This window comes from Camelus ferus, chromosome 12 (assembly GCF_009834535.1).
Source record: "Camelus ferus isolate YT-003-E chromosome 12, BCGSAC_Cfer_1.0, whole genome shotgun sequence".
Classification (NCBI taxonomy): Eukaryota; Metazoa; Chordata; class Mammalia; order Artiodactyla; family Camelidae; genus Camelus; species Camelus ferus.
This window is the reverse complement of record NC_045707.1, coordinates 32,368,218-32,390,936: the sequence shown is the minus strand read 5'-3', so window position 1 is coordinate 32,390,936 and position 22,719 is coordinate 32,368,218. Positions and strand designations below refer to the sequence as shown.

At 45.6% G+C, this 22,719-nt stretch overlaps 1 protein-coding gene across 1 annotated transcript in view; it reads right to left on the bottom strand.

Annotated features, from left to right (window-relative positions):
* Positions 1-22,719, bottom strand: part of RASSF3 (Ras association domain family member 3) — a 65,533-nt gene that overhangs the window by 4,467 nt on the left and 38,347 nt on the right. The window contains exons 2-4 of the mRNA XM_032493332.1: positions 6,195-6,302; positions 3,871-4,108; positions 1,909-2,018 (exon numbers count right to left, since the gene is read on the bottom strand). Coding sequence (XP_032349223.1) covers positions 1,909-2,018; positions 3,871-4,108; positions 6,195-6,302 — 456 coding nt within the window. The remainder of the gene's footprint in view (positions 1-1,908; positions 2,019-3,870; positions 4,109-6,194; positions 6,303-22,719) is intronic.

Below are 22,719 nucleotides of genomic sequence, written 5' to 3'. Positions count from 1 at the left end.
AACTATTTGGGCTTTTTCCTCTGGCCCTTGAGTCTCTGAGTTCTATTTCCCTCACAGCATCTGGTACTTTGCAGGCACCAAATACATGTTTGTGGGTTTTTTAAATCTATTTTTAAATTAAAGCAGTAAATACCAAAGAGGGCATTTAACATCACCTGGGAGGCGTTTTTCCAAAGTATGTCTTCCCCTCCCAAAAAGAGTCCTTGGGTCCTGAGCTGAGAATCACAGTCTCGGCCAGGAGCAGTTTCTGATGGGGGATTCTCAGGAGTGTAGGGGACAGAAAAGACGAGAGAACCTAATATAGCAAGTGCACAGAGAGGAGCAAGGATAAAACCAAGTGGGCCAATGACAGAAAGCTCTCGGAGACTGATTTTGAGCCAGTTATTAACGAAAACGAGAACCATGAAGCACGAAAGCAGAACTTTCCACATTAGAATATTCTGTTAATTTAAAAAGTAACATTTTACTTTTCACATACGTTCTCCCAAAGTAAGACATTATTAAGTATCACCTCCCTTCCACTCCCTGACAGCTATGGAAAGTTGCTTCCCTCAAGGCAGTCAACCTTAAAAACCTGAAACGACTGCACCACACAGAGGTCCGGGACAGCCGTCCCGAACGTTAAAACACAACGTCAATTTCAAAACTGAGCGAACGTTAATGCCCTCCTGACGGTGCAGCTCCAACTGCCCTCAACTACGTGCAACACTCAGAAACCAGCACGGAGAAAGACAGCACGCTGACAAGTCTGGCTTAGTTAGGCTTCGAGGCAAGGCTACCACGTGCCAAACTAAAAAGCCAGATTTTAGACTTTTGCTCCCAGCCTTCTCCTCAAAATGAGAGTGAATTTTAAAAATTTCAAAACACGGAGAATCCAGAGAAACTTCAAGATGTCCAAAATCATTGTCTTCCCAAAACTGCCTAAGGAAAGTTCCAGTTTACACCGACATATAAACATAACTCTTTACCAAGCACGTTTATATAGGTTTCTAATGTGGCACAAAATGCGACACAAAACCACCTTTTCAAGGCTTTCCTCCCACTTTACAGATTCTAAAACTGAGGACTGAAAAGGTTAGATTTACCCAAGGTCACGCTCCTGATCTAAGAGGAGCAGTCGGAAACACAGTCTCGGTTTCTTAACTTTTAACCTAGAAACACTCTTCTCACTGCCTCACAGAATGTTCTATGTGGACAAGTCATCCCATTTCCTATTCCACACAAAAGGCTGAGACCCAGAGCTTGAGAGATTTACTCATGTGACACTTGATCTAGAAGGACAGTCTGAAGTGCTTTTTCCTTCAACTGAACTGACCCAAATACAGTCCTCCATGGAGAGAAAATGGCCAACAGTGGACATGTATAAACACGATTTCTTAATTACTGGGGCAAAGAGGAAAGAGTGTAGAAAGCTAAACGTCTTTCCTGGTGAAGAGATTGCAATTCCTTTGATTTCCCTTTAGAGCAAAGGAGCCTGGGGACCTTGGTTAGCAACAAACATATGGTGAGTGTCGACTTTCAAAGCTCAGCTGGATTTGAGTAATTTGGAGACACAAGGAGTGAAAATGACTCTCTGGGTGGGGATCAAGTGAAAAAAAATTTTCTTTCCTCCCACCTCTGAAAATTACAGACCAATATAATGAGTGTTATAAAAGAATTATATTGTAGGCTAACTTTGGGCTCATTTCTGGCAATTCAAAAACATTCAGGAAGCTGCCCTCCCTCCACAGGACCATCTCTCACCCCATGGCAGGCAGGCAGGCAGGCAGGCAGGCAGGCAGGCAGGCAGACAGGTTCCCTCTCAACTCTGCCCCCTCCTCCTCCGCAGTGGTAAAGTCACCAGATCAGAGCAATAAAACAGGGCCAGCTGGTCTGTAGAGTTTAAAGCAAGAATGAACAATCACTTACCTCTCCAATTTCATGTTCACGAAGAACAAAACTAAGTGTGTCTGTCCTGGGCCCTGCTACCAGACGCAGGTAGAGTGGATGTTCCCGGTCCGAGAGCTTGCAGGCATAGACTGGGTGAAGAAGCAAGGGTGTGTCACAAACAGAGCGTTACATCCTTCCCCCGACCCCACCAGCACCCTCATGCCCTTCCCTCAGACCAAGGCAACAGTCCGTGCTACCCCACGGCACCATCCTCCTCACCTGTTACCAATGAACAGTCCGCAGTGGAAAGAATGCTATACTATTCCCACTCTATCTGCACAATCTAAACTGTGCCTTGATTAAAAAGGAAATAATTTTCAAGAATGAATGTAAATGAGTACTGCTCCCAAAATGGGCTTATAATTAATTCTGCTCCTCCTTTTAGAAAGCAAGATGAACTTTAAAAAGGATCTGCCACTCCTTTAAAAACAATAAAAATATACCACCCCAAGAACATGAAATCGGAGGTCTAGAAGCAAATCTCCCTACAGATTAATTTAAAATTAGCAGCCACAGAATGATGCAGTCTGAATACAAGCTCTGGCGGCTTTAAGCCCAGCTGTGGGTGTTTCATGCTGTGTGTGCGTGCACACACACAGGTTCTGGCATTCACTGCCTTGTGGGTTAAGAGATTTGCTCTTGTGGGTAACATATCAGTAGGAGGCTATTACTGTCAGATTATGTAGCTGAAGTCCAGGTGAGCAGGGACAGAAGCTGGCAGGACAAAAATGTCACCTGAATTGGTCTGTATCATTTTGGTACTTCCAGATACAAAAGCACTGTAGGTTCCAATTTCCTTGTGGATGTAAACCTCCCCCACAATGCTTGAGCCTGTGGCCTCTGGGGGACAGGAACCTTGGCCTATTCATCTCTGTATTTACTCAGCAGGGCCAGCCCACATGCCAGCCCACAGTACGTGTTGAAGAAACGTGTGCATACTTAGTAACTGGCTGGGTTTCAGCCCCAGGTGACTCCAGGACACTCCCATCATGTCAAGATGAGTGTATTTGCTGCTACAGCTGCTGTTGGCTCTACCCAGAAAAACTAGAGAAAGCTCAAGCAGCTGACTGCTCACACATTCATGCCACGTTCGAATTAGCACTGAGTGAATCACTGAATCACTGTTGTCTACCACTGGTATCAGCTTCTGCTCCGCGAGTACCTGGCCCAGCTTATTCAGTTTCATGCAGTAATTGAATATTCTCTTTCTAGCCACTGAATGTGGGTATTAAGTTCAGACAGGCAGACCTCAGATCAAAATGTTATTCACCTACTGCATGTGCCCCTGGGGGGGCAGGGTGCCAAAATGCCCCAGGGCCAACACCTAGGGCGGCACGCTCCGGACATGCCATTTATGTGTAAGTGTGAAATGTGCACTAACACACGTGTGCTTCCCCATCCTGGCTCTCGGGGAATCCAAGTCCAACAAGCCACTCCACATGCAGAGGCACATCCGAAGTGGAATGTGCCACTGAAAGCTTTGAGCCCAGAGGCATTCTTTTCTGTCCAAAAGAGCATTAAAATCAAAGCAATCCAGGGGGAGGTGATAGCTCAAGTGGTAGAGCGCATGCTTAGCAGGCATGAGGTCCTGGGTTCAATCCCCAGTACCTCCTCTACAAAAAAAGAATTAAAAAAAAAAAAATCAAAGCAATCCCAAAACAAAACAAAAAACTATCCCCCTGTGCACATCACAAAATCCTCAACAGATACCCATCACATATGGACACGTCTCAGCTCCTCAGACCCACGACTGTCCAACTCCAAAACATGGACAGCCAGGAAGCATTAAGCGCCTGCCGTGACCACCATTTATTCCAGAATCTGTCCCTGGGCACTGACATAACTGACAGAGATACACCCATCAGTCTCCCTCCTGCTCATGAGGCCGAAAGACACCAAATAAAAGCAGAGACCAGTTTCATTTCAAGCGTGGCGAGGTACCTTGATCTTCCCTGTGACATCGCTTATAAAGTGCAAACTTGGAAGGGCTCTCGGTCACAAGGAACTTCTTGAGCAGGGCCTCGATCACCTCCCCGACAGTGTTGGTGCTGCTGATATGAAGCGTGTTCATACAGCCATTGCTAGTGGGAGCGAATTTTCCAGGGTTCGGGGAAGTCTGTGATGGTTTGCAGAGTTCCATCTGTACTTTGATGAAGCCAGTGTAAATCCCATTTGAATTCTGAAGCAGGAAGAAAAACACACACTTAGCTGGGCATCTTAAGGAAGGGGCGTATCAAAAACAAAACAAAATAACCAAAAAAGGAAGGGGAAACACTCTCTTGTTCACTTCTTTTCCAGTTTGGGGGCAGAATGTCACTCAAGATTGCCCACCAGGGAGTGACTCGGGGGAGGTCAACACACTCCAGGAAAGTGCTTCCAGGGGCCGGGTCTGTGGGGCAGATGTGGTGACTGAAGTCCAGGACTCACGCCTCTGAAGCTACACGTGAGAGGTCAGGGCCCAAGGGTAAGGTTACAACCCACCAGGCCACATGCTGGCCAAACCGCCAGGCTCATTAAAGCCTGGGGATGTGTGCGGGCTAACTGTTCAGAGGAAACATCCCCAACTGATGACCGGCTATTACACCAAAAAGGAAAGTCACAATTAGGACTGAAATACTCAAGCAACGAGGAGCAGACGGGAAGAAAACAAGCTATTTTCATCCCTAGTGGCTACAATGAGACACACCAGAGATTACCCACTTTGCTTAAACGTCCTCCTGTCACACACGTCCCATACAGCATGGGCTACAGGACGAGGCCTTTCAGGCACCTCAAGCAGTTGTAGTTTTAAAACAAATTCAAGCTACCATGTAAACTGAAGACATTATAACACAAGCACTTGTCTTTTTTGATGTAACGTGGTACTGATGTCTCCTATATATACGTGTATTTTAACAGCTTTATTGAGGTATAACTTTTATACAAAAACCCTGCATATTTAATAACACACTGTTTGATGAGTTTAACATTTGTCTTAATTGGTGGTAGAATTATTTCTTAGTGCTAAAGATCGTCATAATGGTCTTGTTTACTTTTTACCTTTAGCATGTTTAGAAAAAAATGTACTGTTTTATTTAAACGAATCATCAGGTGTCATCTATAAATGTTAACACAGTTAACAGAGAACATGAAACCCTCCTTTATGATCCATTATTTTTCTTCCTTTCTACAAGATCACTTTATAATGCTAATTCACTCATTCATTCTTGTGAAAATTATACAACACTTAACATTTTTTTATCTTTGAAACAACATGGAAACTTGCATCTGTTTTAATCTCCCAAGAGTGGGTGGGATGTGGCATTTTTCTACTTTGATGAAAATTGTGTTTGAAAAAGGAGAAATACGACTGCCAAAATAATGAGGAATGATCTTGAGATCAGCCACCGTCTCCCCTTCGTGGGGGAGCCCCACAAGGGGGGGATCCTTCATCACAAGGGCTTATATTTAAAAGCTCCTCCCCAAGGGTCACAGAACTCAGGAGGGCCTCTTCTAACTGGGTCACCCCATCCTTTGCTCAACCCTGTCAGTTCACAGTCAACAGACTGCAAGGCAGGGGTCCAAGCGCCCTGGGCGCTGGCACCAAGGGAAGGCAGGTGCCTCCAGGAAAGTCACCAAGTGGACGGGTGAGGCCGGAGCAGTTTAGAGGAACGTGCATCTAGCTCTGTTGTCAGTTCCCCTTTCCTTGTCACCCAGCCTAAGCTGCTCCCTCCTACACCCTCACTCCCCACCGAGCTTCAAACGGCATCCATCGGCACAAAGCTGCAGGAGCCTGAACCAACGCTGCCGGAAGCGGAACATTACAAACTTCATCTCACACCCACAACCAGCTGAGAAAAATCTGAGCTCAATTCTGTTCCAATCCATGGGCACAAAATCCTTTTCCTGACACTTCCAAATTTATTTACACAAGATAAAACTTATCTAGGGCCTCATTAGAATCTGAGTTACCGCCCATACGTTAACCAGGCAAGGATTACACTCAATGCTAAAAATCCTTTGGTGGGGAGAGGGGGGTGTCATAATATCTTTTAAAATAAAATTTTAATAAGTGTTGGCTCATTTTGAGATAAAGCTGCTTCAAAACACAGCTTTCATTTGAATGATGCAGAAATATCCCATGTTCCGATCTTGCATACCTTGATCATTAAACACCTGCAGGTGTGACCTGGCGATTTTAAGACACACAGACTGTAGTACCAACATCTCATGTCTATCTTTCAACATGTGTCAACCTGAACAGTATTATTATGATACGTGCTCACCAAGGTCATCTTCAGCTTGTCTGTGACTGCTAAATTGTACTTGTGAACTTTCTCTTTGATTTCCTCTTTGCTGAGGTAATTGTGGGTTTCCTTCTCTTTCTCCACATCCTAAAGAAAAGTAAGACATGCCACACATGAGCAATCACAGAAAAAAACATGGATAAACTAGCATTTTTTTTTTTACATTCCATGGAAGAAATGTGGAGCACTTTACCTACACGCACGCACGCACATACACACACACGCATGCACACCCCTTACTGTCCAACTCTCCAGGCTCATCCACCAATTATGGTCCCTGTTCCTTCAGACCAGCCCTCCTGAGGGATGTATCAAATAAAACTAACTTGTCAGTGACTAAAAGCAATACTTCATTTAATAGTATTTTGCAAAAACTGACTTCTGCAAAAACATCATTCCCCAAGAATGCCCGCTAGATTCGCTGCTTCTAGTTTAAACAATAAAAGACACGTACCAAAAGCGTGTCTTTTCTCTTCAGCAAATCCTATGAACGTTATGGCCTTTATAGCTTTACCATCTTTATCAGCAAAAAGTACGGTAGTTATTAACTGTTCAACTGGCACTGATCACTGACCTGTCAAATTCTACACAACTACCAGAAGGTAATTAAATTTTCCAAACAAATACTCAGGTCAAGATACAAGTAGCCAGACTTCCTGGACCCAGCCACTCTCAACCCCAACCCCTCCAATCTCAGCCCATCCTTGCCTCCCCGTACTCTGGAGGGGAGGATTTTAGCTGAACCCTATCGTCTCTGGGAAGAATTCACTAACCGGTTTTGTCTGAAGAGCTCAACCAGTGCGTGACATCATGCGGTGACTATTATGTGACCACAGATGGCCACTCTTCAGTGTTGTGGCCCCATGAAGCCAGGCATACCAGGCACCTGACTTGTATTTCTTGTACTTCTTCCAACAACCCAACCAAGCAGGCATCTTTACTCCAGATGAGATCAAGTTCTAGGAAGGAAATTAACCTGCCAGTAGAAACTTCACTGCTCTGTAGACATGCTGGAACTCACCTGAAACCTTGGTCCCGAAGCCTCCCTCCCACCAACCTCAGTGACTCCAACTGGGACCTCCAAGTACTCCACGGTTTTCTGAGACTTCCAAGTATTTCCACAGGGGTCCTCATTTAGTGTCTCCACGTTACAGACAGGGACACTGAGACTTACTGAGGTCAAGTGCCTTTTCCAGAAACAACCCAACTGGTTAGGAAAAGAAGCTCAATTTCCATCCAGGTCCCCTATGTTGTTTCCACTAAATCAAATAGGTCCCCACCGTTCCCGCCCGGGTGTTTGAAAACTTAAAGAAAGGCTGCGTAATCAGATTCAAACCAGAGTAGCAACTCAGAAAAGATGAAGGGTCCTAACAATCTTCAAGACAGAGAGGAAAAGAGAGGGTAATAGCTCAGACAGAGCACATGCTTAACATGCACAAGGTCCTGGGTTCAATAACCAGTACTTCTATTTTTAAAAAGTTTTTTTTTTTAAATAAAAGAAACTACCGTTTTAAAACAACAAACAAAAAAGAAAAGAAAAGAGGAAGAACAAGATTGGATGATTCACTCCCCAACCTTTAAAAGGTACCTCTTCTCCAGCCAGAGGCATCACTCCATCCTCACAGCTGGATGTTCTCCAAGCAGGCATCTGCCCCACCTTCTGCTGTGAGCTGGGGTTAGAGATGCACACGGAACGGCCACAGCAGGACTTGCAGGAACACTTTAAAGGTATACAGTAGCTCTAGATCCAATCAGGTCTCAAGTCCCTTAACTGTAGACTCCCAGAGGGGTGTGCTGACTACAAGTCATCTCGGTAACTTTTGGATTCCAACACTGTCCCCGTGAGGGCTGAGGGGTCAGTGGTGGGTGGCACTGGGGCAGCAGCAGCACAGGACAGCATGGTCACTGCCCAGTTGCAGGAACAGGCCTCCAAGTCCCTTGGGAGCCTTCCATCTGCCCATGTAAAACCCCAAAGCACTCTTATTTTTGGTATCACTGGTTAGGAGGGGGGAAAAAAACCTGTAGATAGAAATAAGCTTTTGTAGAAGCTTCAATGACTATTTCCAAGGAAACTTAAAACATGTCTCCTATCTCTCTGCTTGCCCTGCTCCTTCCAGTCCACACTCAGCCGCTACAGGCCACAGCTGAGGTAGAAAGTCAGACGGTCTTTTTTCAACATTCATTTTTCACTTTGAACTGTCTGAGGACTCTTCAAAGCATATCCTAAAAAGTATACAGTAAGAGATTTTCCGTTTCATGGGTGTGGGGTGTGATGCTGGCAGGGCAAAGGATGCTGTGGAAAGTGCCCTGGTCCAGCCCGGGTCTATGGCCAGCTAACCCCGTGCACTGGGCTACGAACCTCCCTGTCTGAACCCTCACTTCCTATCAAATAAAGGGACTGGAGTAGACATCTCCCCTGGCCTGATAGGGTCTGTTTGCAGAGTTGGCTTCCACTGGTGTGACCAATGGGACAAGGTGGTTCCATTCAAGCAATGGAGGAAACCAAAGGCTCACCATTAAAAACATACAAAACAGCGAACTGCGCGAATATTGTAGCCCTAGGGGTTACTGCTTAAGGAAGAAGGAGGAGTCTAAGGGGGAAGGAGGAGGGGCGAGGGGAGCGATTTTGAGCAAGGAGCAGCGTGGTCAAGTCATTTTGGTCAGTCCTTAATCACATGTCTTGGTGATGCTGCTGGACTTCTCACCCACCCTGAGACCCCCTCATGTTAGCATTCCCAGGATCTTGAGGAAAGTCCAAAGGAGCAAGCCAGTCAGGGAAGAGAGACTCGCCCTGGGTCGTCCACATACGGATGACTCAGACGTGCGTGTGTAACAGCTCTCCCGCCTTCTCAGAGATTAAAAACCCAGGAAACGGTAGGAAGCAATAACAGAAAAGAGTTGGACCCAGAGGTCTCCAAGATCCCTTCCAAAGCTAAAAAATCTCATTAATACAAAATGAACTGGAAAGCAAATCCCAGAGAAGCAGCTAAAACCTAAAGGGCTGTGATCCTGTATTTTTTTAACGGAAATATAATCAAAACAATATTATATTAGTTTCAGGTGTACAGAATAGTGATTCAATATTTTCATACATTAGAAAATGACCACCAATGCATTGAGATAATTGACATAGAACATTGTATTTGTTTCAAGTGTACAACATAATGATTTTATGTGTATAAAAACACTCAGCATAGTAAGATTAGCTAACATTCATCCCCACACATGGTTAACTTTTCTTTCCCTTGTGATGAGAACCTTTAAGATCTACACTCTTTTCTGTGATCTCCTATTTTTAAGTCAACTGTAATTGTAGCAACTGTACACCGAGGCCTATTCATTCAGCAAATATTTGCTGATCAGAAGCTGTGGGCCCTGCCTTGCCCAAGTGGGGACGTCAGCCACCACCTCTACCCTCCCGGCACTTTCTGTCCAGCACAGGTCGAGTGAGGGTGAGGACTGTCAAAGAAAGGAGGCTTCCAAGATGATTACCAACCACGCTTGCTCCGAGGGAAGGAGCTGGCAGGAGAGGGAAAGCTCAGGCCCTGGAATGGAGGACAGTGTCAAGATCCGGGGAAAGCCTCCTGATTTGGAAAACTTCCAGACTGTTTACCCCTTTAGAAGAGAGTCCCCTCCCGCCTGCCCTCCAAACACAACGCCTTTGAGAACACGGCTGTCTTAGCAGGATGTGACCCAGAGGGACAGAGTAGGGACAAAACAGCACTAAGGTGAAAACAAGAAGGAGAGGGTTTAAAAAAGAAAAAAAACCCGTGCAGTGGGCGTGGAACCGATACAGCGAAGCACAAACATCCATGTTTAATTGCATGGCGAGCAGAGGAAACGGCCTGGGTGCTGGCGTCTGCGAACACAGGCGTCTGTGAACGCAGCCGTTATTGTTCTTGGCAGCCGGGGAGGGTATGATGCCATCATGCCTGAGAGCGTCTGTTTGGGCAAGTTACAAGCCATCTTTTTTACAAGCCACTTTTCTCTTATAGTCCCCAAACCCTCCAATTTCTCAGAGGGAGAGTTCTTCCCTGCAGAATTATAAACCCAAGACACTTCTCTCGTGTTTACATCTAGCAAGCCCTGGAGGGCTGCGCTGGGGTTTGCCCCAGTTCCTGGGTGGGGTCACATCGCTGTTTTTACACCGGGTGAACTTTCATAAGGGACACGCCCTACCTCCCAGACACACAGGAATCCCAGGCAGTGTGGCCCCACCCCAGGCTCACGAAGCAAGACTGTCTAAGAACACACACACACACACACACACACCCCCCCCTGGGCAAAGGGTCTGAACACTGTTTATGCCCTTCTTGCTAACTTTTCTCCTGTAATTCTGAAATTGTACCAAAATTAGAGTTTTCTTCCAGTTTTATTAATATAATTGACAGACAGCACTATATAAGTTTAAGGTGCACAGCATAAAATATTTTTAAGTTAAAAATATAACAATAAAAAAGCAAACAAACAAAACATCTGAGAGTAACTACATGGGGGAAGGGGGAGAAGAGAAAGAGAGAGGGGGAGAGGCACGATGAATCTGGCCCTACCACTCCCTCTATATGAGCCTAGTGAAGGCGTGTGGTCCATGGCTTAGGCATACTTAGGTCTGAATCACAGCTCTGCCATGTCCTAGCTGTGTGACCAAGGCAAATTACTTAACCTCTCTGAGTCAGCTTTCATCTCTTTAAAATGTGCAAGCAATATACTTTATACAACTGTTTGAAAATATAATACAACCTATTACTCAACAACTATTTATTGAGTGCCTATTGGGGCCTGGCTCTGTACCAAGCACTTAAAGCTGGGAGAGACCGTGTAGGTCCCTGCCTTTCTGCCCTTTCTTGGCTCATAGCCTAATCAAGTTTGTCTTACTTCCAGCCCCACCCCCTTGCCTGTGTGGGGTGTTTTGTTTGCATCACATATCTCTTAAGAAAAAAACTACTGACCCTTTTTTTAAAAATGCAAATGGCATAGATACCCCAATTAAGTCAGGGACAATATATGCACCGTGCCCATGACAGGAGCACGACAGACACTCAGCTGCTCTGACTCCTGGCCAGTTTGAGGTCCAGCCTGTGTCAGTTGAGAAGGGTAAACTTGCCAAGTCAACAGGTGCCTTCTCTAAGTGAGGCTCAATTCCAAACTCAGGGATTCCTACTTTCCATCTCCTCTCCAGTTGCAGAAACAGGCAGTCACCTACTGATGTCCCAGACAGACTGGGGTACCTGGTGCAATACAGACAGAACAAGCACCAGCCTTATACTGTGTGCGGAATAAAACACCAAGCCCCCTTCATCCTAAGACCACACTTCCCTTGCAAATGGAATCCAGGGATAGCTCGAGCAGAAGGGAGTCTAGATAATGACTCCTTCACACGTCTTCCTTCCAGCCTCTGTTCCAGCAAAGACATCAAATAAAGTATCATGGACCCAAACAAAAGAGAAAAATCTTGTCTGGGAGAGATCTTTCTACAAAATCAGGGAGAGATCAACCAGCAAATCAAAGCAGCCTTGCGCATAAGCACAGTAGGAAGCGGTGATTTCCAGGAGCAAGCGAGCAAGCCACTGGGAGGGCTCAAGAGAAATTTTCAACAAGTTGGGTTAGAGGCTCCTGAACTAGATTTTAAAGTGTGATGAGCAGGGAAACACTGTCCTGAGATACCTTTTAGGTGTGCAAAGTGAAAACCTTGTGATGAATACAGGAAGGGCTGTCACACTGAGCTAAACCCACAGAGCCCCGAGATCTTTTAGGCTGAGAGCATGTATTGCTCTGCCCCAATGAATGCGTGTAGGAAGGGCCACCGGGGCCAGCTTCGTATTTACAGCCCATGTCTCTCAGACGTTCCTCACTTGTGGTACTGCGACCCCTAAGACATTAAAATAGGTAGAGGCGCTGAGGGCATCCAGAAAGTTTCCCCAAATGAGGATCAGCATGGCTGATACACATCAGCGCTATCCAACAGCATTATCTGCAAGGATGGAAACATTCTGTATCTGTACTGTCCGAAAAAGAGTAGCCACCAGCCGCACGTGGCATCTGAGAATTTGAAATGAGGAACAGAGTTCTAAGTTTTATTTAATTTTAAATCATGCAAATAGCCACATGCAGCTTATAGGACTCTACTGGACAGTGAGCGGTACTGGCCTGGAATGCGCGCAGGTGAAAATGAACAAAAAGGAAGGAAAACCTGCCAGAAAGCACAGCAGAATGCTAAGCTAAAGTAAAACGACAACTGCTCTGGAGCAAGGAAGACCTTCCTCCTGAAGGAAAGAACCAGAACTCCTGTTTCTGGGATGTTCGGCGCTGCTGTCCTTGACCTTAAAAGCACGATGTGCTGCTTGCTGCTGTGTTCTCATGGCACCAGGGTTGACAGTCGGCTGGGTGCCACGTCTAGAGACACATGCTTATCCTGGTGTCCGGCCAAGGCATGCTGATTCATCCCGGCCACTCTCCGGTTGTTCCCCCTGCCACATGGGAAGATTATTTTTTTTTTTTAATGGCAGGAGATAGAACTGGGGCTCCATTTCCATTTATATGAGGACTCAGGGACTCATCCTGCCCAAATTTAGCTTGTAGGCAACCTTTCTGTACAGCCATCAAAGACATTTGCTGTTCCTGTTTCCCAGAGCAAGGAAAAAGGAAGGGGGGATGTAACAGCCCCTTCACCCTCCTTGGTTCGAGAGATGCTGTTATCTTATGGGCAGGAAAAGTAAATGGACAAACAGAGGGCAGTAAGAGGGCCCGGGCAGGAGCACACAGCACTGCCAAGCAGCACGCGCCCCACAAACCGCTCAGCCTCCAAGGTGCCCTGTGGACAGAAAGGGTCATCCCCCTCCTCCTCCACTACCCACCCTCACAGATTCCCAATGCACTTTCAAACATTAAAGGCTCTGAGAAGTCCTGCAGGTGACAGACCCGCATAAGCACACAACAAGGAAACTTGGAAAGAACAGACTTTTAATAGTGGTTCAAGTGTGACCTTCATTAATTATGAGCAAATGGGTACATTACACAGGAACAGATAATTCTTTTCTCTTATCAATTATTCACGTAGCGAGTGGATTCCGTATTCATTAGAGGATCCTAGCACACCCAAACCACATCTGTTGAACTCACAATTTTAAACCTCTTTGTCCCCAAGGCTACTTGTTACACAACAGAGAGAACGGCAGGAGGGAGTCTAGCTGGGATTTTAGAGGACTGCTAAAAAAAATGGGCTGAAAAACAACCGGGCAGCAGCCTTATAAGGATGCGATCCTGCACTGGTCTTCTCTTCCACGCACTGTGAAAGAGGCAAAGTGTGCCACCCCTTGCTTTTAAATTCTTCCAGCCTTTCCCCTACCATACACTGGGCCCGCTGATCTCTCCCACAGGAGCATCCTGTGCTCCCCGACCCTGCCCCCTCACCTTGTGACCCTCCTACTTGAGGCCACCCCACCCAGGAAGCCATCCTCACCACAGCAGCCCTCGCTCACCTCTCTCTCCTCAGAACCCCTACGCTAACCTATCAGTTCAGGTTCAGCATCTCGGCACCTTCTCCAGTGTTTGTTTCCTGTGTTTCTAAATCTTACTCCTGGAATACTGTGCTGGACTGAGCAGCACACTGGGCACCGAGGGGACTCCCTTCCTTTGCCATGATTCAGTCTGATCCCAGAGTCCACAGCTATCAAACTGCATTTGCAATCCATCCTCTTTTGTATCTCTTATCAATCTGCATCAAGTTTTTCTGTTTGCTTCTCAGAGCAGAATGCATCAGCACGGGCACACAAAAGGCCTTTATGATACCAGATACCCAGTGTGATACACTTCTGTTACCCATCTGTAGCATCAAAGAACAGAGTCCTTCAAAGGGGCCCCTCCAGTACCCCCACATTGCCGGGGCAGGGAGAGCAGGCCTGGGCCCAGCACGTTAATAAGATTAATTGCACTTGTGATACACATTAAACGTTTCATCTGGGCCTTCCATGACCTCATTCGTTAAACCCCCTGGTTACCAGCCTGCCATACCCTATATGGCTGTGCTTTTAAAACCGCGTCTCGTGCCAATCGTCAAACAGCCACTCGTTTGTTTGGAGCCAGAAAACAAACTTGGAGTTGGACCAGTCTCCCCAGCGTGCCCCAGCTGGAGGCCCCAACCTCAGGGCGTACCAGATTACACCCAGGCTTACAGATCCCAGTCTGACATGTTTTCAAAGGGAGTGGATTAAGATGCTATTCGTTTCTGAAAGGTGATACATTTCACAACTGGCTTAACCTTCTTTAAATTCTAGGTGAGCCTGGTAAGGAAGAAAGGAGAGATTATGAGAGGCCTCAGAGCCAAGCACATCCAAATCCTGCTAACCAGCTTTGATAATTAGAAAAAGAATGTGTCCTCAGGTGAGCCAGCACTCCTTCCCCCACCCACCTCTCCAAGGTCAGAATGGAGGAGGCAGTGGATTCTCAGGTCTCAAAGAAAGGTGTGGCCTCCAGGACTTGGTTTCCTTGACTACTAAGAGACCACTGGATTACGGTCCTTTTCCTGGCAGTAAGTTTTCTAAGATTCAGTACCATCTACAACACCACCCTAATCAGGTATTTACAAAGTCAGTCCACTGGGCAGTAGGAGAATTAACTGGAAAAATAAGCATAAGAGATGGCTGAGAAGCCAGGAGCAAAGAGAGACTGACGTGACAATGGCGAGCAGTGACTTGATGCCCACCCTAAATTCTAGATTAAAATATGTCACTGCTCAAGGCTCTCTGGGTCCCCCAGTAGCCGTCCACCCCCTTGGCAGAAGTTACAGTCACAGCTCTGGAAGCCACAGTCCCCCTAATTGAGGTGAGCCCAGCAACACTAGAGGCGATTACAAAGGTCAGAGTGTGGAGGTCAGGTCTGGTGACCACCACATCCTTGATGAAACCTTTGGCCACAAGGAGAGGTTCCAGAGAAAGGAAACAAGCAGGCTCGTCTGGAGAGAAGCCAGACCGGAAGCAGGAGGCAGGAGGCAGTTTTCCCATCTGGGAAACTCAGCAGGCTCCCACTCCACCGACAGCAGGAATCTGAAAACGAAGGGCACAGGCTTGCAAACAAAACATGTTGTCACCTTGCGAGCTGAAACCTCATTTGAACAGAGGATGCAGAGTCTCAAGAAAAAAAAAGAAATGTCTGTAGACCAGCACTCCAAGAAGAACTACCAGAAGCAAGTTCATCCGAAAGGTTCTTGGGGTCTTCTTCCTTGCCAGCTGTACTACGGAGTCTAAGTTGCCACTGCGGAGTAAAAAAATTCAAAGCAGCTTAGGTTCTGTCTTCAGGCAACACAGAGTTTTAAAATGTAGATGACAGCAACCTGTTCAGGCTGACAGTGTCCAGGGAGACAGTCACATTCAGCTCTTTTAAGGCCTGGCTTTGTAAACCTTCGATTCTTGCTCAGTGCAGGCTTACTAATGCACAGGTCCAAACACATTTGCAGACATGGCTCTCGTACCATCTGAGGTGCAGAGATGGCACCACAGGAGTAGGGAGAGAATCGGCAATCCTTCCAAGCCACAAGACCAGACCTTGAAAGGTTTTTTTTTTTTTTAAGAGACAAACTTGGGAGTCTGAACGGGGGCCATGAGGCATTAAGCTGTTTCATCTCATTCTTGCTCTCATAAAATTCAACCCACCGCCTCTTCCTGAATTCTCCTCTCCTCTGCCATCCACCACACTCAAGGTGGCTTTTTTGACTAAGTCTGTTCACAGTCCTTAAACGGCATGGCTGAAGTACCAAGTGCACGGGACTCATTCTTCACGGGCAATACATGAAGAAAAAGAAAGACACCCCTCCATGGCCCTCCACTCTCAGAAGGACAGTGATCTTGCAGAAAATGGGCAAAGAAGAACCATTTCCATATTCAGCGCCACCGAGTCCGGTTTTATTGGTTTTATCGGAGGAATGGCCTTTCTCCTACCTACCAAGGAGGTGAAAGTCCCCTGGAGTAATTAAAGGCTAAGTCAGAGCAATTCATGTACAAATCAGGTGGATTAGTACCTTGGAGAGCCTCACATCAGCAGTGTGTAAAGAGACTCCTTTCCACAGAAATCCTTTCTTGCCCTCCTGCTTAGGCGCAGATGGGGTGATAAACATGCAGGTCATCAGGAGAATGCCAGAGGCTTGGGGGGAGTCGGGTGGGGGCCACCCAAAGGCAGACCAGAAGAGGACAGACTAGGGAGGCAGACCCCCCTGCAAGGAGATCGCCCACGGGCCTGGCGCCCCCGGCCCACCTCTCCCACCTCACTGAACTGGCCAGGGCTGATCCCACCCGACGTCCGGCCCTGGAGGGTTCAGGCAGTGTCCTAAGCAAACGCTCGAGAACTTTATACCTAGAAGCCGGGGGCAGGGGGAGGGAGGCTTCTTGGAACACCTCCCCCATTCTGCTTCCCTTTCCTTTCTGGTTCTTCTTCCAAAACCAGACAAGCAGAACCAGCCAAGCCAAATCCTGGAAGGGGCTGCGGGCAGGAGGGCGGCGGCAGCCGCATTCACCCCTGCTCCACACCCCACGCCGCACCCTTCACAGCCTGACTCAGAATTCTAATAACTTGTAATTGGGGATCACCCTGGTCCCTGTTCTGCAAATAGGAAAATGGAGGCTTAGAAGAATGCAGGTGCCCGAGGACATGCAGTTAGCTAGTGCAGGAGCTAAGTGAGGTTCACAGCAGGTCTGTCTGACTCAAGGCCAAGTCAGCCAAGAAAGGAGGAGGGAAGAAACTGGGACGAGGGCGGCTGGTGGTGAGGTGGGGTGGGGGTAGCCTTGGGTCTGTGTACTGAGGATCTATTAACATGAAACCTACAGTTTTTAATGAAAAAAAAAAATCAGAGGGGAAACTGTACATCCAGTATAACAAACTATGTACCTGAAAAGTAGAAGGAGGGGTTCCAAAATGTTAAGAGAGTTTATGCCTGATTGGTGAGATTTGGGGCTTTTTTTTTTTTTACCCTCTCTTTCTGTACGAAACTTCGACAAAGACTTTCAAAAACTTCTCTAGTCTGTGTGACTGTTCATGGGGAAGGGGGCAAAGCGGGGAGTAAAACCTAGTGAGAGAAAAAAGACTTTCATGTATTAAAAAAATAAAATTAAACGACAGCCTTGGAAACAAAAGTAAACACAAGCAGTTTAGCACACTGCTAGAATAACTGAACACGCTTTGATGTGCCGACTGCCCTCGCAGGGCGGGCCACCCCCAGATAAACAACTCCAACGCTGAGAGCAGAGGCATCAAGGTGCCAAAGCTGGCACCTGCAGCCAAATGCACGTGCAAAGGTCAACGTATGGAATTGCCAGAGAGCGCAAACCAGAGGTCTCCCAGGTGAAAACAGGCCACTGCAGTCTGGAAAATGAAGACAGCTGCTCCCGCTATTTAAAAAAAAAACAACAACCTGCTATTGCTAACGACTGACAAAAGGAAAAGTAGCTTTTTTAACATCACCCTACAGTTGATCAATTTATAAATAAAAGCTACATTCCAGTTGCCCTGGAAACTGAATTGCCATTAATTGGGGGGGAGGGTGCAATGGTTTAAATTTTCTTCGCTGTGCAAGAATGTCTGTGTGGCTTGTATGACCTGAGGGTTCACACACCCTCCAGCTCCGTTTCCCTCCAGGCTGCACAGGAAGTCCAAGGCCTGGAGGAAGCGCCCTCCCGCCCCACCTTTCCTCCAGGCTAGGGGTCAGTGACCTGGCCACCCCACCGCCCCACACCCTGGGGCGGGGAGGGGGACGCAGGGAGAGGGGTAGCTCAGCTGGGAAGTGTGGACTAGAAAGACTGATTTGACGTGGAAGGAAGAAGAGAAACAGAATTTACTTCAATGAACGTATTAGGGGCCTGAAACAAACATGCGGATCAAGCTGTGCGTGCTTCACCAACGATCTGGACAGGAAGCAAGCAGCAGACATCGGAAAGTGGAGGGTCAACCCACAGTATCCAACAAAGGATACTCGCCTGCTTAGAGCTGCATCCTTGTCCCCCGTGTGTCATCACCGAAACAACAGTGGGGGGCGGGGGGACCTGTTTCATCTAGAACACCTAAGGAAAGGCGAAGACAGGGACGGCATGGCACCACAACGTACAAGTTCTGCGCCAGATCCCTTGCACGAATGTGCCAGTGCTTCACCCCCTCACTGAAGCCACTAATTACCCCTCTTCACCTGGAACTTTTTCATAAAGTGAGGACTTTATGAAACGCATAACAAAATAAAACTTTTCAAACAGCTGCTTAAAGAATGTCCTAGAAAAGAAAGCAGAATATTGAGGTTTGAAAGGCATTTGTTCCCCCAAGGTTAAAAGAGGCCACTTTCAACTCCTGACCACAAAATCAATTCCAGGTGTGATGCAAGTTTTTCTAGGGTGTGTGTGACAAGTTAAAATTCTTTCAGTTTAGGACTTTACTTCCTTAAGAATAATTTTCCTAAAAAAAAAAAATCAAAATTAAAACAGTCAAATTCCAAGTCCCCCTCTGCTGAGAACCATCCCCCAACCACCAAGTCTTCCGAGGCTCTGAGCCAGGATTGAAAAAGAAAGAACTGGGGGACTGGTAAACATCCAAGGCTTTCAGGGTGAAGGGTGCAATACCGATCTAAGGAAACGGAATCCTGGCCCAGGTTATTAAACAAAGGTCAGACCTCAGGTAACCTTCAAGAACACTTGCGGTAGAAAGCTTAACCCCACTGTACAGATGTGTGAACCGAGGTAGCACGTGAACGGGAAGCCTGGCCAACTCCAAAACCTTGCCCTCTCTACTCATACCAAATGACCTCTAGAATCCAGGAGAAAAATCTGTTACCTTGGTTACAATGAACAATGGCCACCTGAGGGCAGGTATTTATATCATGTTCATTTTGCTGACAAAAAAACTGAGGCTTAGTGAGATTAAGAGATTTAGAAAGTAAGGAAAGAAAAATGTTATTTACCTTAAAAGATCACTTTTTGGGGGGAGGGAAATAGCTCAGTGGTAAAGCAAGCACATGCTTAGTATGCATAAGGTCCTCAGTTCAATCCCCAGTACCTCCATTTAAATAAATTGCATCCCGTTAAAAAATAAAAAAAGATTTCTTTTGTTGATCAAGAGAACAACTGAGTTGAAAAGTCATAGGAGGTCACTAGTACAGGGCAGCGTGTGAAGCACTTCAGCCTTCTGTAGGGCAGAAGCCCAGTCCGCCTATGGATACAATACGGAACCACCGTTATGTTTCATGCCCACGATACTGGGCCCTGTGAATGCCGACTGAATGGAATCCTAAAGGTCTGGTGTTTTTGCAGAGTCTTCCGGAAAACTCCCAGGAAGTTTCTAACTTTGCTTTCTCCTAAATTGATCTGTCGACCTGGGAAATAAACTGGATAAACTGATTATTCTCAGTTCCCAAAGGAATGAAGAGTCCAGCCTGTAATCTCTATTTTGCAGGGAAGGAAACAGGTTGGAAAATCCCCATGGATAGGCCTGCCCAGATGGGGTATCTGGTGACCAGGCTGAGACAGTCATGATTTCTCTTTCTCTCTTCCCCCGGGATTCCTGGTGCAGAGGCTCCCCAGGCAGCTTGGGAACTTGAAGGGAAGCAGCAGGCTGCCCAGTCATTACACCTAGCAATTGAGAACTTCTGATACACCCAAAACTCCATTACCTGGAAATGAAAATCTTACAGTTCTAGAATGCAGCATCACACCACCCACACCTTGTATCTGTGCTTATTTCTCTCTCTGAATGAAGGCATTTGAGTGAACACGCAGAGAAATTATAGTGATTTCACAGTGTCTTCTTACACGTGAAGTAATTATCATCTCACTGGGTTGTTGTGATGATTAAATGGATTGATGTGTGTGAGTGTTTGGCACAACATAGATGCTATAATTTAACCTGATTGATTTGGCTTCTGTCAGAAAGTTTTATAGTTTGGGGGTTTTTTTGGTTTGTTTTTTGTTTTTTTGAAGTATAGTAGATTTACAATGTTGTGTTAGTTTCAGATGTACAGCAAAGTGTTTCAGTTACACATATACATACATCTATATTTTCTTCTCTTCAGAATCTTTTCCATTAAGTTAATTCTTAATATTAACTTTGAGAGACCTCATCCGATTGCCCAGTTGGTACACATTCCTTTTTTTAAACTGAAGTATAGCTGATTTACAATGTCGTGTTAATTTCCAGTATTCAGGACAGTGATCCAGTTACACATATGCATATTCTTTTTCATTATAGGTTATTATGTGTTACTGAGTATAGTTCCCTGTGCTATACAGTAGGACCTTGTTGTTTATTTATCCCGTATAAAATAGTTTGTGTCTGCTAATTTCAAACTCCTAATTTATCTCCCCCTCCCCTTTCCCCTTTGGTAACCATGAGTTTGTTTTCTATGTCTGTGAATCTGTTTCTGTTTTGTAAATAAGTTCATTTGTGTCATTTCTCAGATTCCACATATAAGTGATATCATATTTGTCTTTGACTCACTTTGCTTAGTATGATAATCTCTAGGTCCATTCATGTTGCTGCAAATGGCATAATTTTATTCTTTTCTATAGCTAAGTAGTATTCCATTGTATATATACGTACCACAACTTCTAATTATCTGTCGAAAGACATTTAGATTACATCCATGCCTTAGCTATAAATATTTTTTTAAGTTTTAATTCTTTTTTTAATGTTTATTTTTTTTTATTTAAAAAAATTTATTTTATGGGGTTTTTTTTTTTTTTTTTGCAGGGGGAGGTAATTAGGTTTACTTATTTATTTATTTATTTGATGGTGGTACTAGAGATTGAACCCAGGATCTCATGCATGCTAGGCATGTGTTTTACCACTGAGCTATACCCTCCCCTCAAACATTAATTATTAATGTTATATTTTCACTTAGTGTTATTAATAACACCAAGTTTACTAATAGTAATAATAATGATGATGGTAGTCAGCCATCATTATAAGTTATCTGACATTCTAACCCAGAGCCATGTAAATTCTAAAACTCTCCACAATACTTCACTGCATAGAAAACTGAAATAATTAGCAGAAGTCTTCAATAACATTTCTGAAGTTTAATATCAGAAATGATCCTTTTCCTTAAATTTAAGAGCACCACTGAGAAGTAATGAGAAAGTGCAGGTATAAATCACATAGAATAAGCTTGCATTCCTGAATGGATTTCTATATTTTCCAAAACCCAAATTTGGTCACTAAATAAGATATGGCTAGGGTTTAGGAAAGCACTGTACTTTTTCCCCCCATCAGTCAGCAAGCACATCTTTGTTGGATTTTTCATCCTCTTCCCTTTATCCATGTACATTTTAGAAATGTGATTATTCTTTGAGAACAGTTTCTTCCTTTTGCCTATTGATTCAGTAGATAATCTCACAAGGGGCCTTTGTCATATACATTAACTGTGGTTCCTGCCTTAAAACCTGTTTCTCCAAAATGGCCCCAGGGGGTGAAAGAGGGGGAGGAGGAGAGAAGATGGGAGATTTGAAAAGAGAAGTACCAGTGTGGGAAAGATGGGGGTGGGGGATTCAACATTACATCTGTGCTCCAAATTTGGCTCTTATGTAATTATTGCTTCCAGTACTGGGCACTTTTTCCAAGAAAGTGGCCTGTCTGGGTTCTATTTAAAGCCTTGAGTTTTATAACAGAGGACATAATACAGTGTTAACATATAAAAGCAAAAATTTCCTGAATGCTTGACACTATTCTAAGCACTCTCCATGGATATCCAAAGACCACACACACACACACACACACACACACACACACACACACACCTGTCAAACCCTACCAACCCTACCTTGTTGCCGAGCCCTCATTCCCAGCCAGGCAAGATCCAGAACCCACCTCCTCCTCAAACACCATGCCAGGGACAGCAAGGAAGTTATATTCAACAGGGGTAAATTGTGGCCTCCAGCTGGAGCATAAAGACCCATTACACATGGAGACAACATGCAGCTACATCACAGGTTAAATAACTCAATGTTCCTTCTCCCTCAGTACACACACCCCCCGTATCTCCTCTTCCACGCTCTACTCTTTTCTCTCTAGCACTTACCATTATTTAATATATCATATATTTAGCTACCTTGTTTATTACTGCCTCCCCCACAAGAATCCAAGCTCCCTGAAGGTAGGGATTTTTCTATTCTGGGGTCCGGTACCTCAAGCAAGGCCTGGTACCCAGGTGGTGCTCAGTAAACACTGCTTAACGGAAGAAACAAACTGGTTTTGGTGGGCATGAAGTTCACGGAAAGGATTCTTTCTGAGAATCTGCTAGGTACCAGATAAAGCAGATGTTTTATCTAAGAGTTGCCACCATGGACAAAGAATGTCTCCTGCTGTATCAGGACACAGAGGATGTTGCAGCCATCAAGCCATCAGCCACTGCAGCTGCCCCCAACTATGCACCCTGAGGGGATTCAGGATGGAGAAAAACAGGATACTGGCACTAATATTCAAGGTGCTTATCAAAGGAATGATTTCAATAAGCCCAGGCTCTTGCATCTTCCCTACAGAGAAA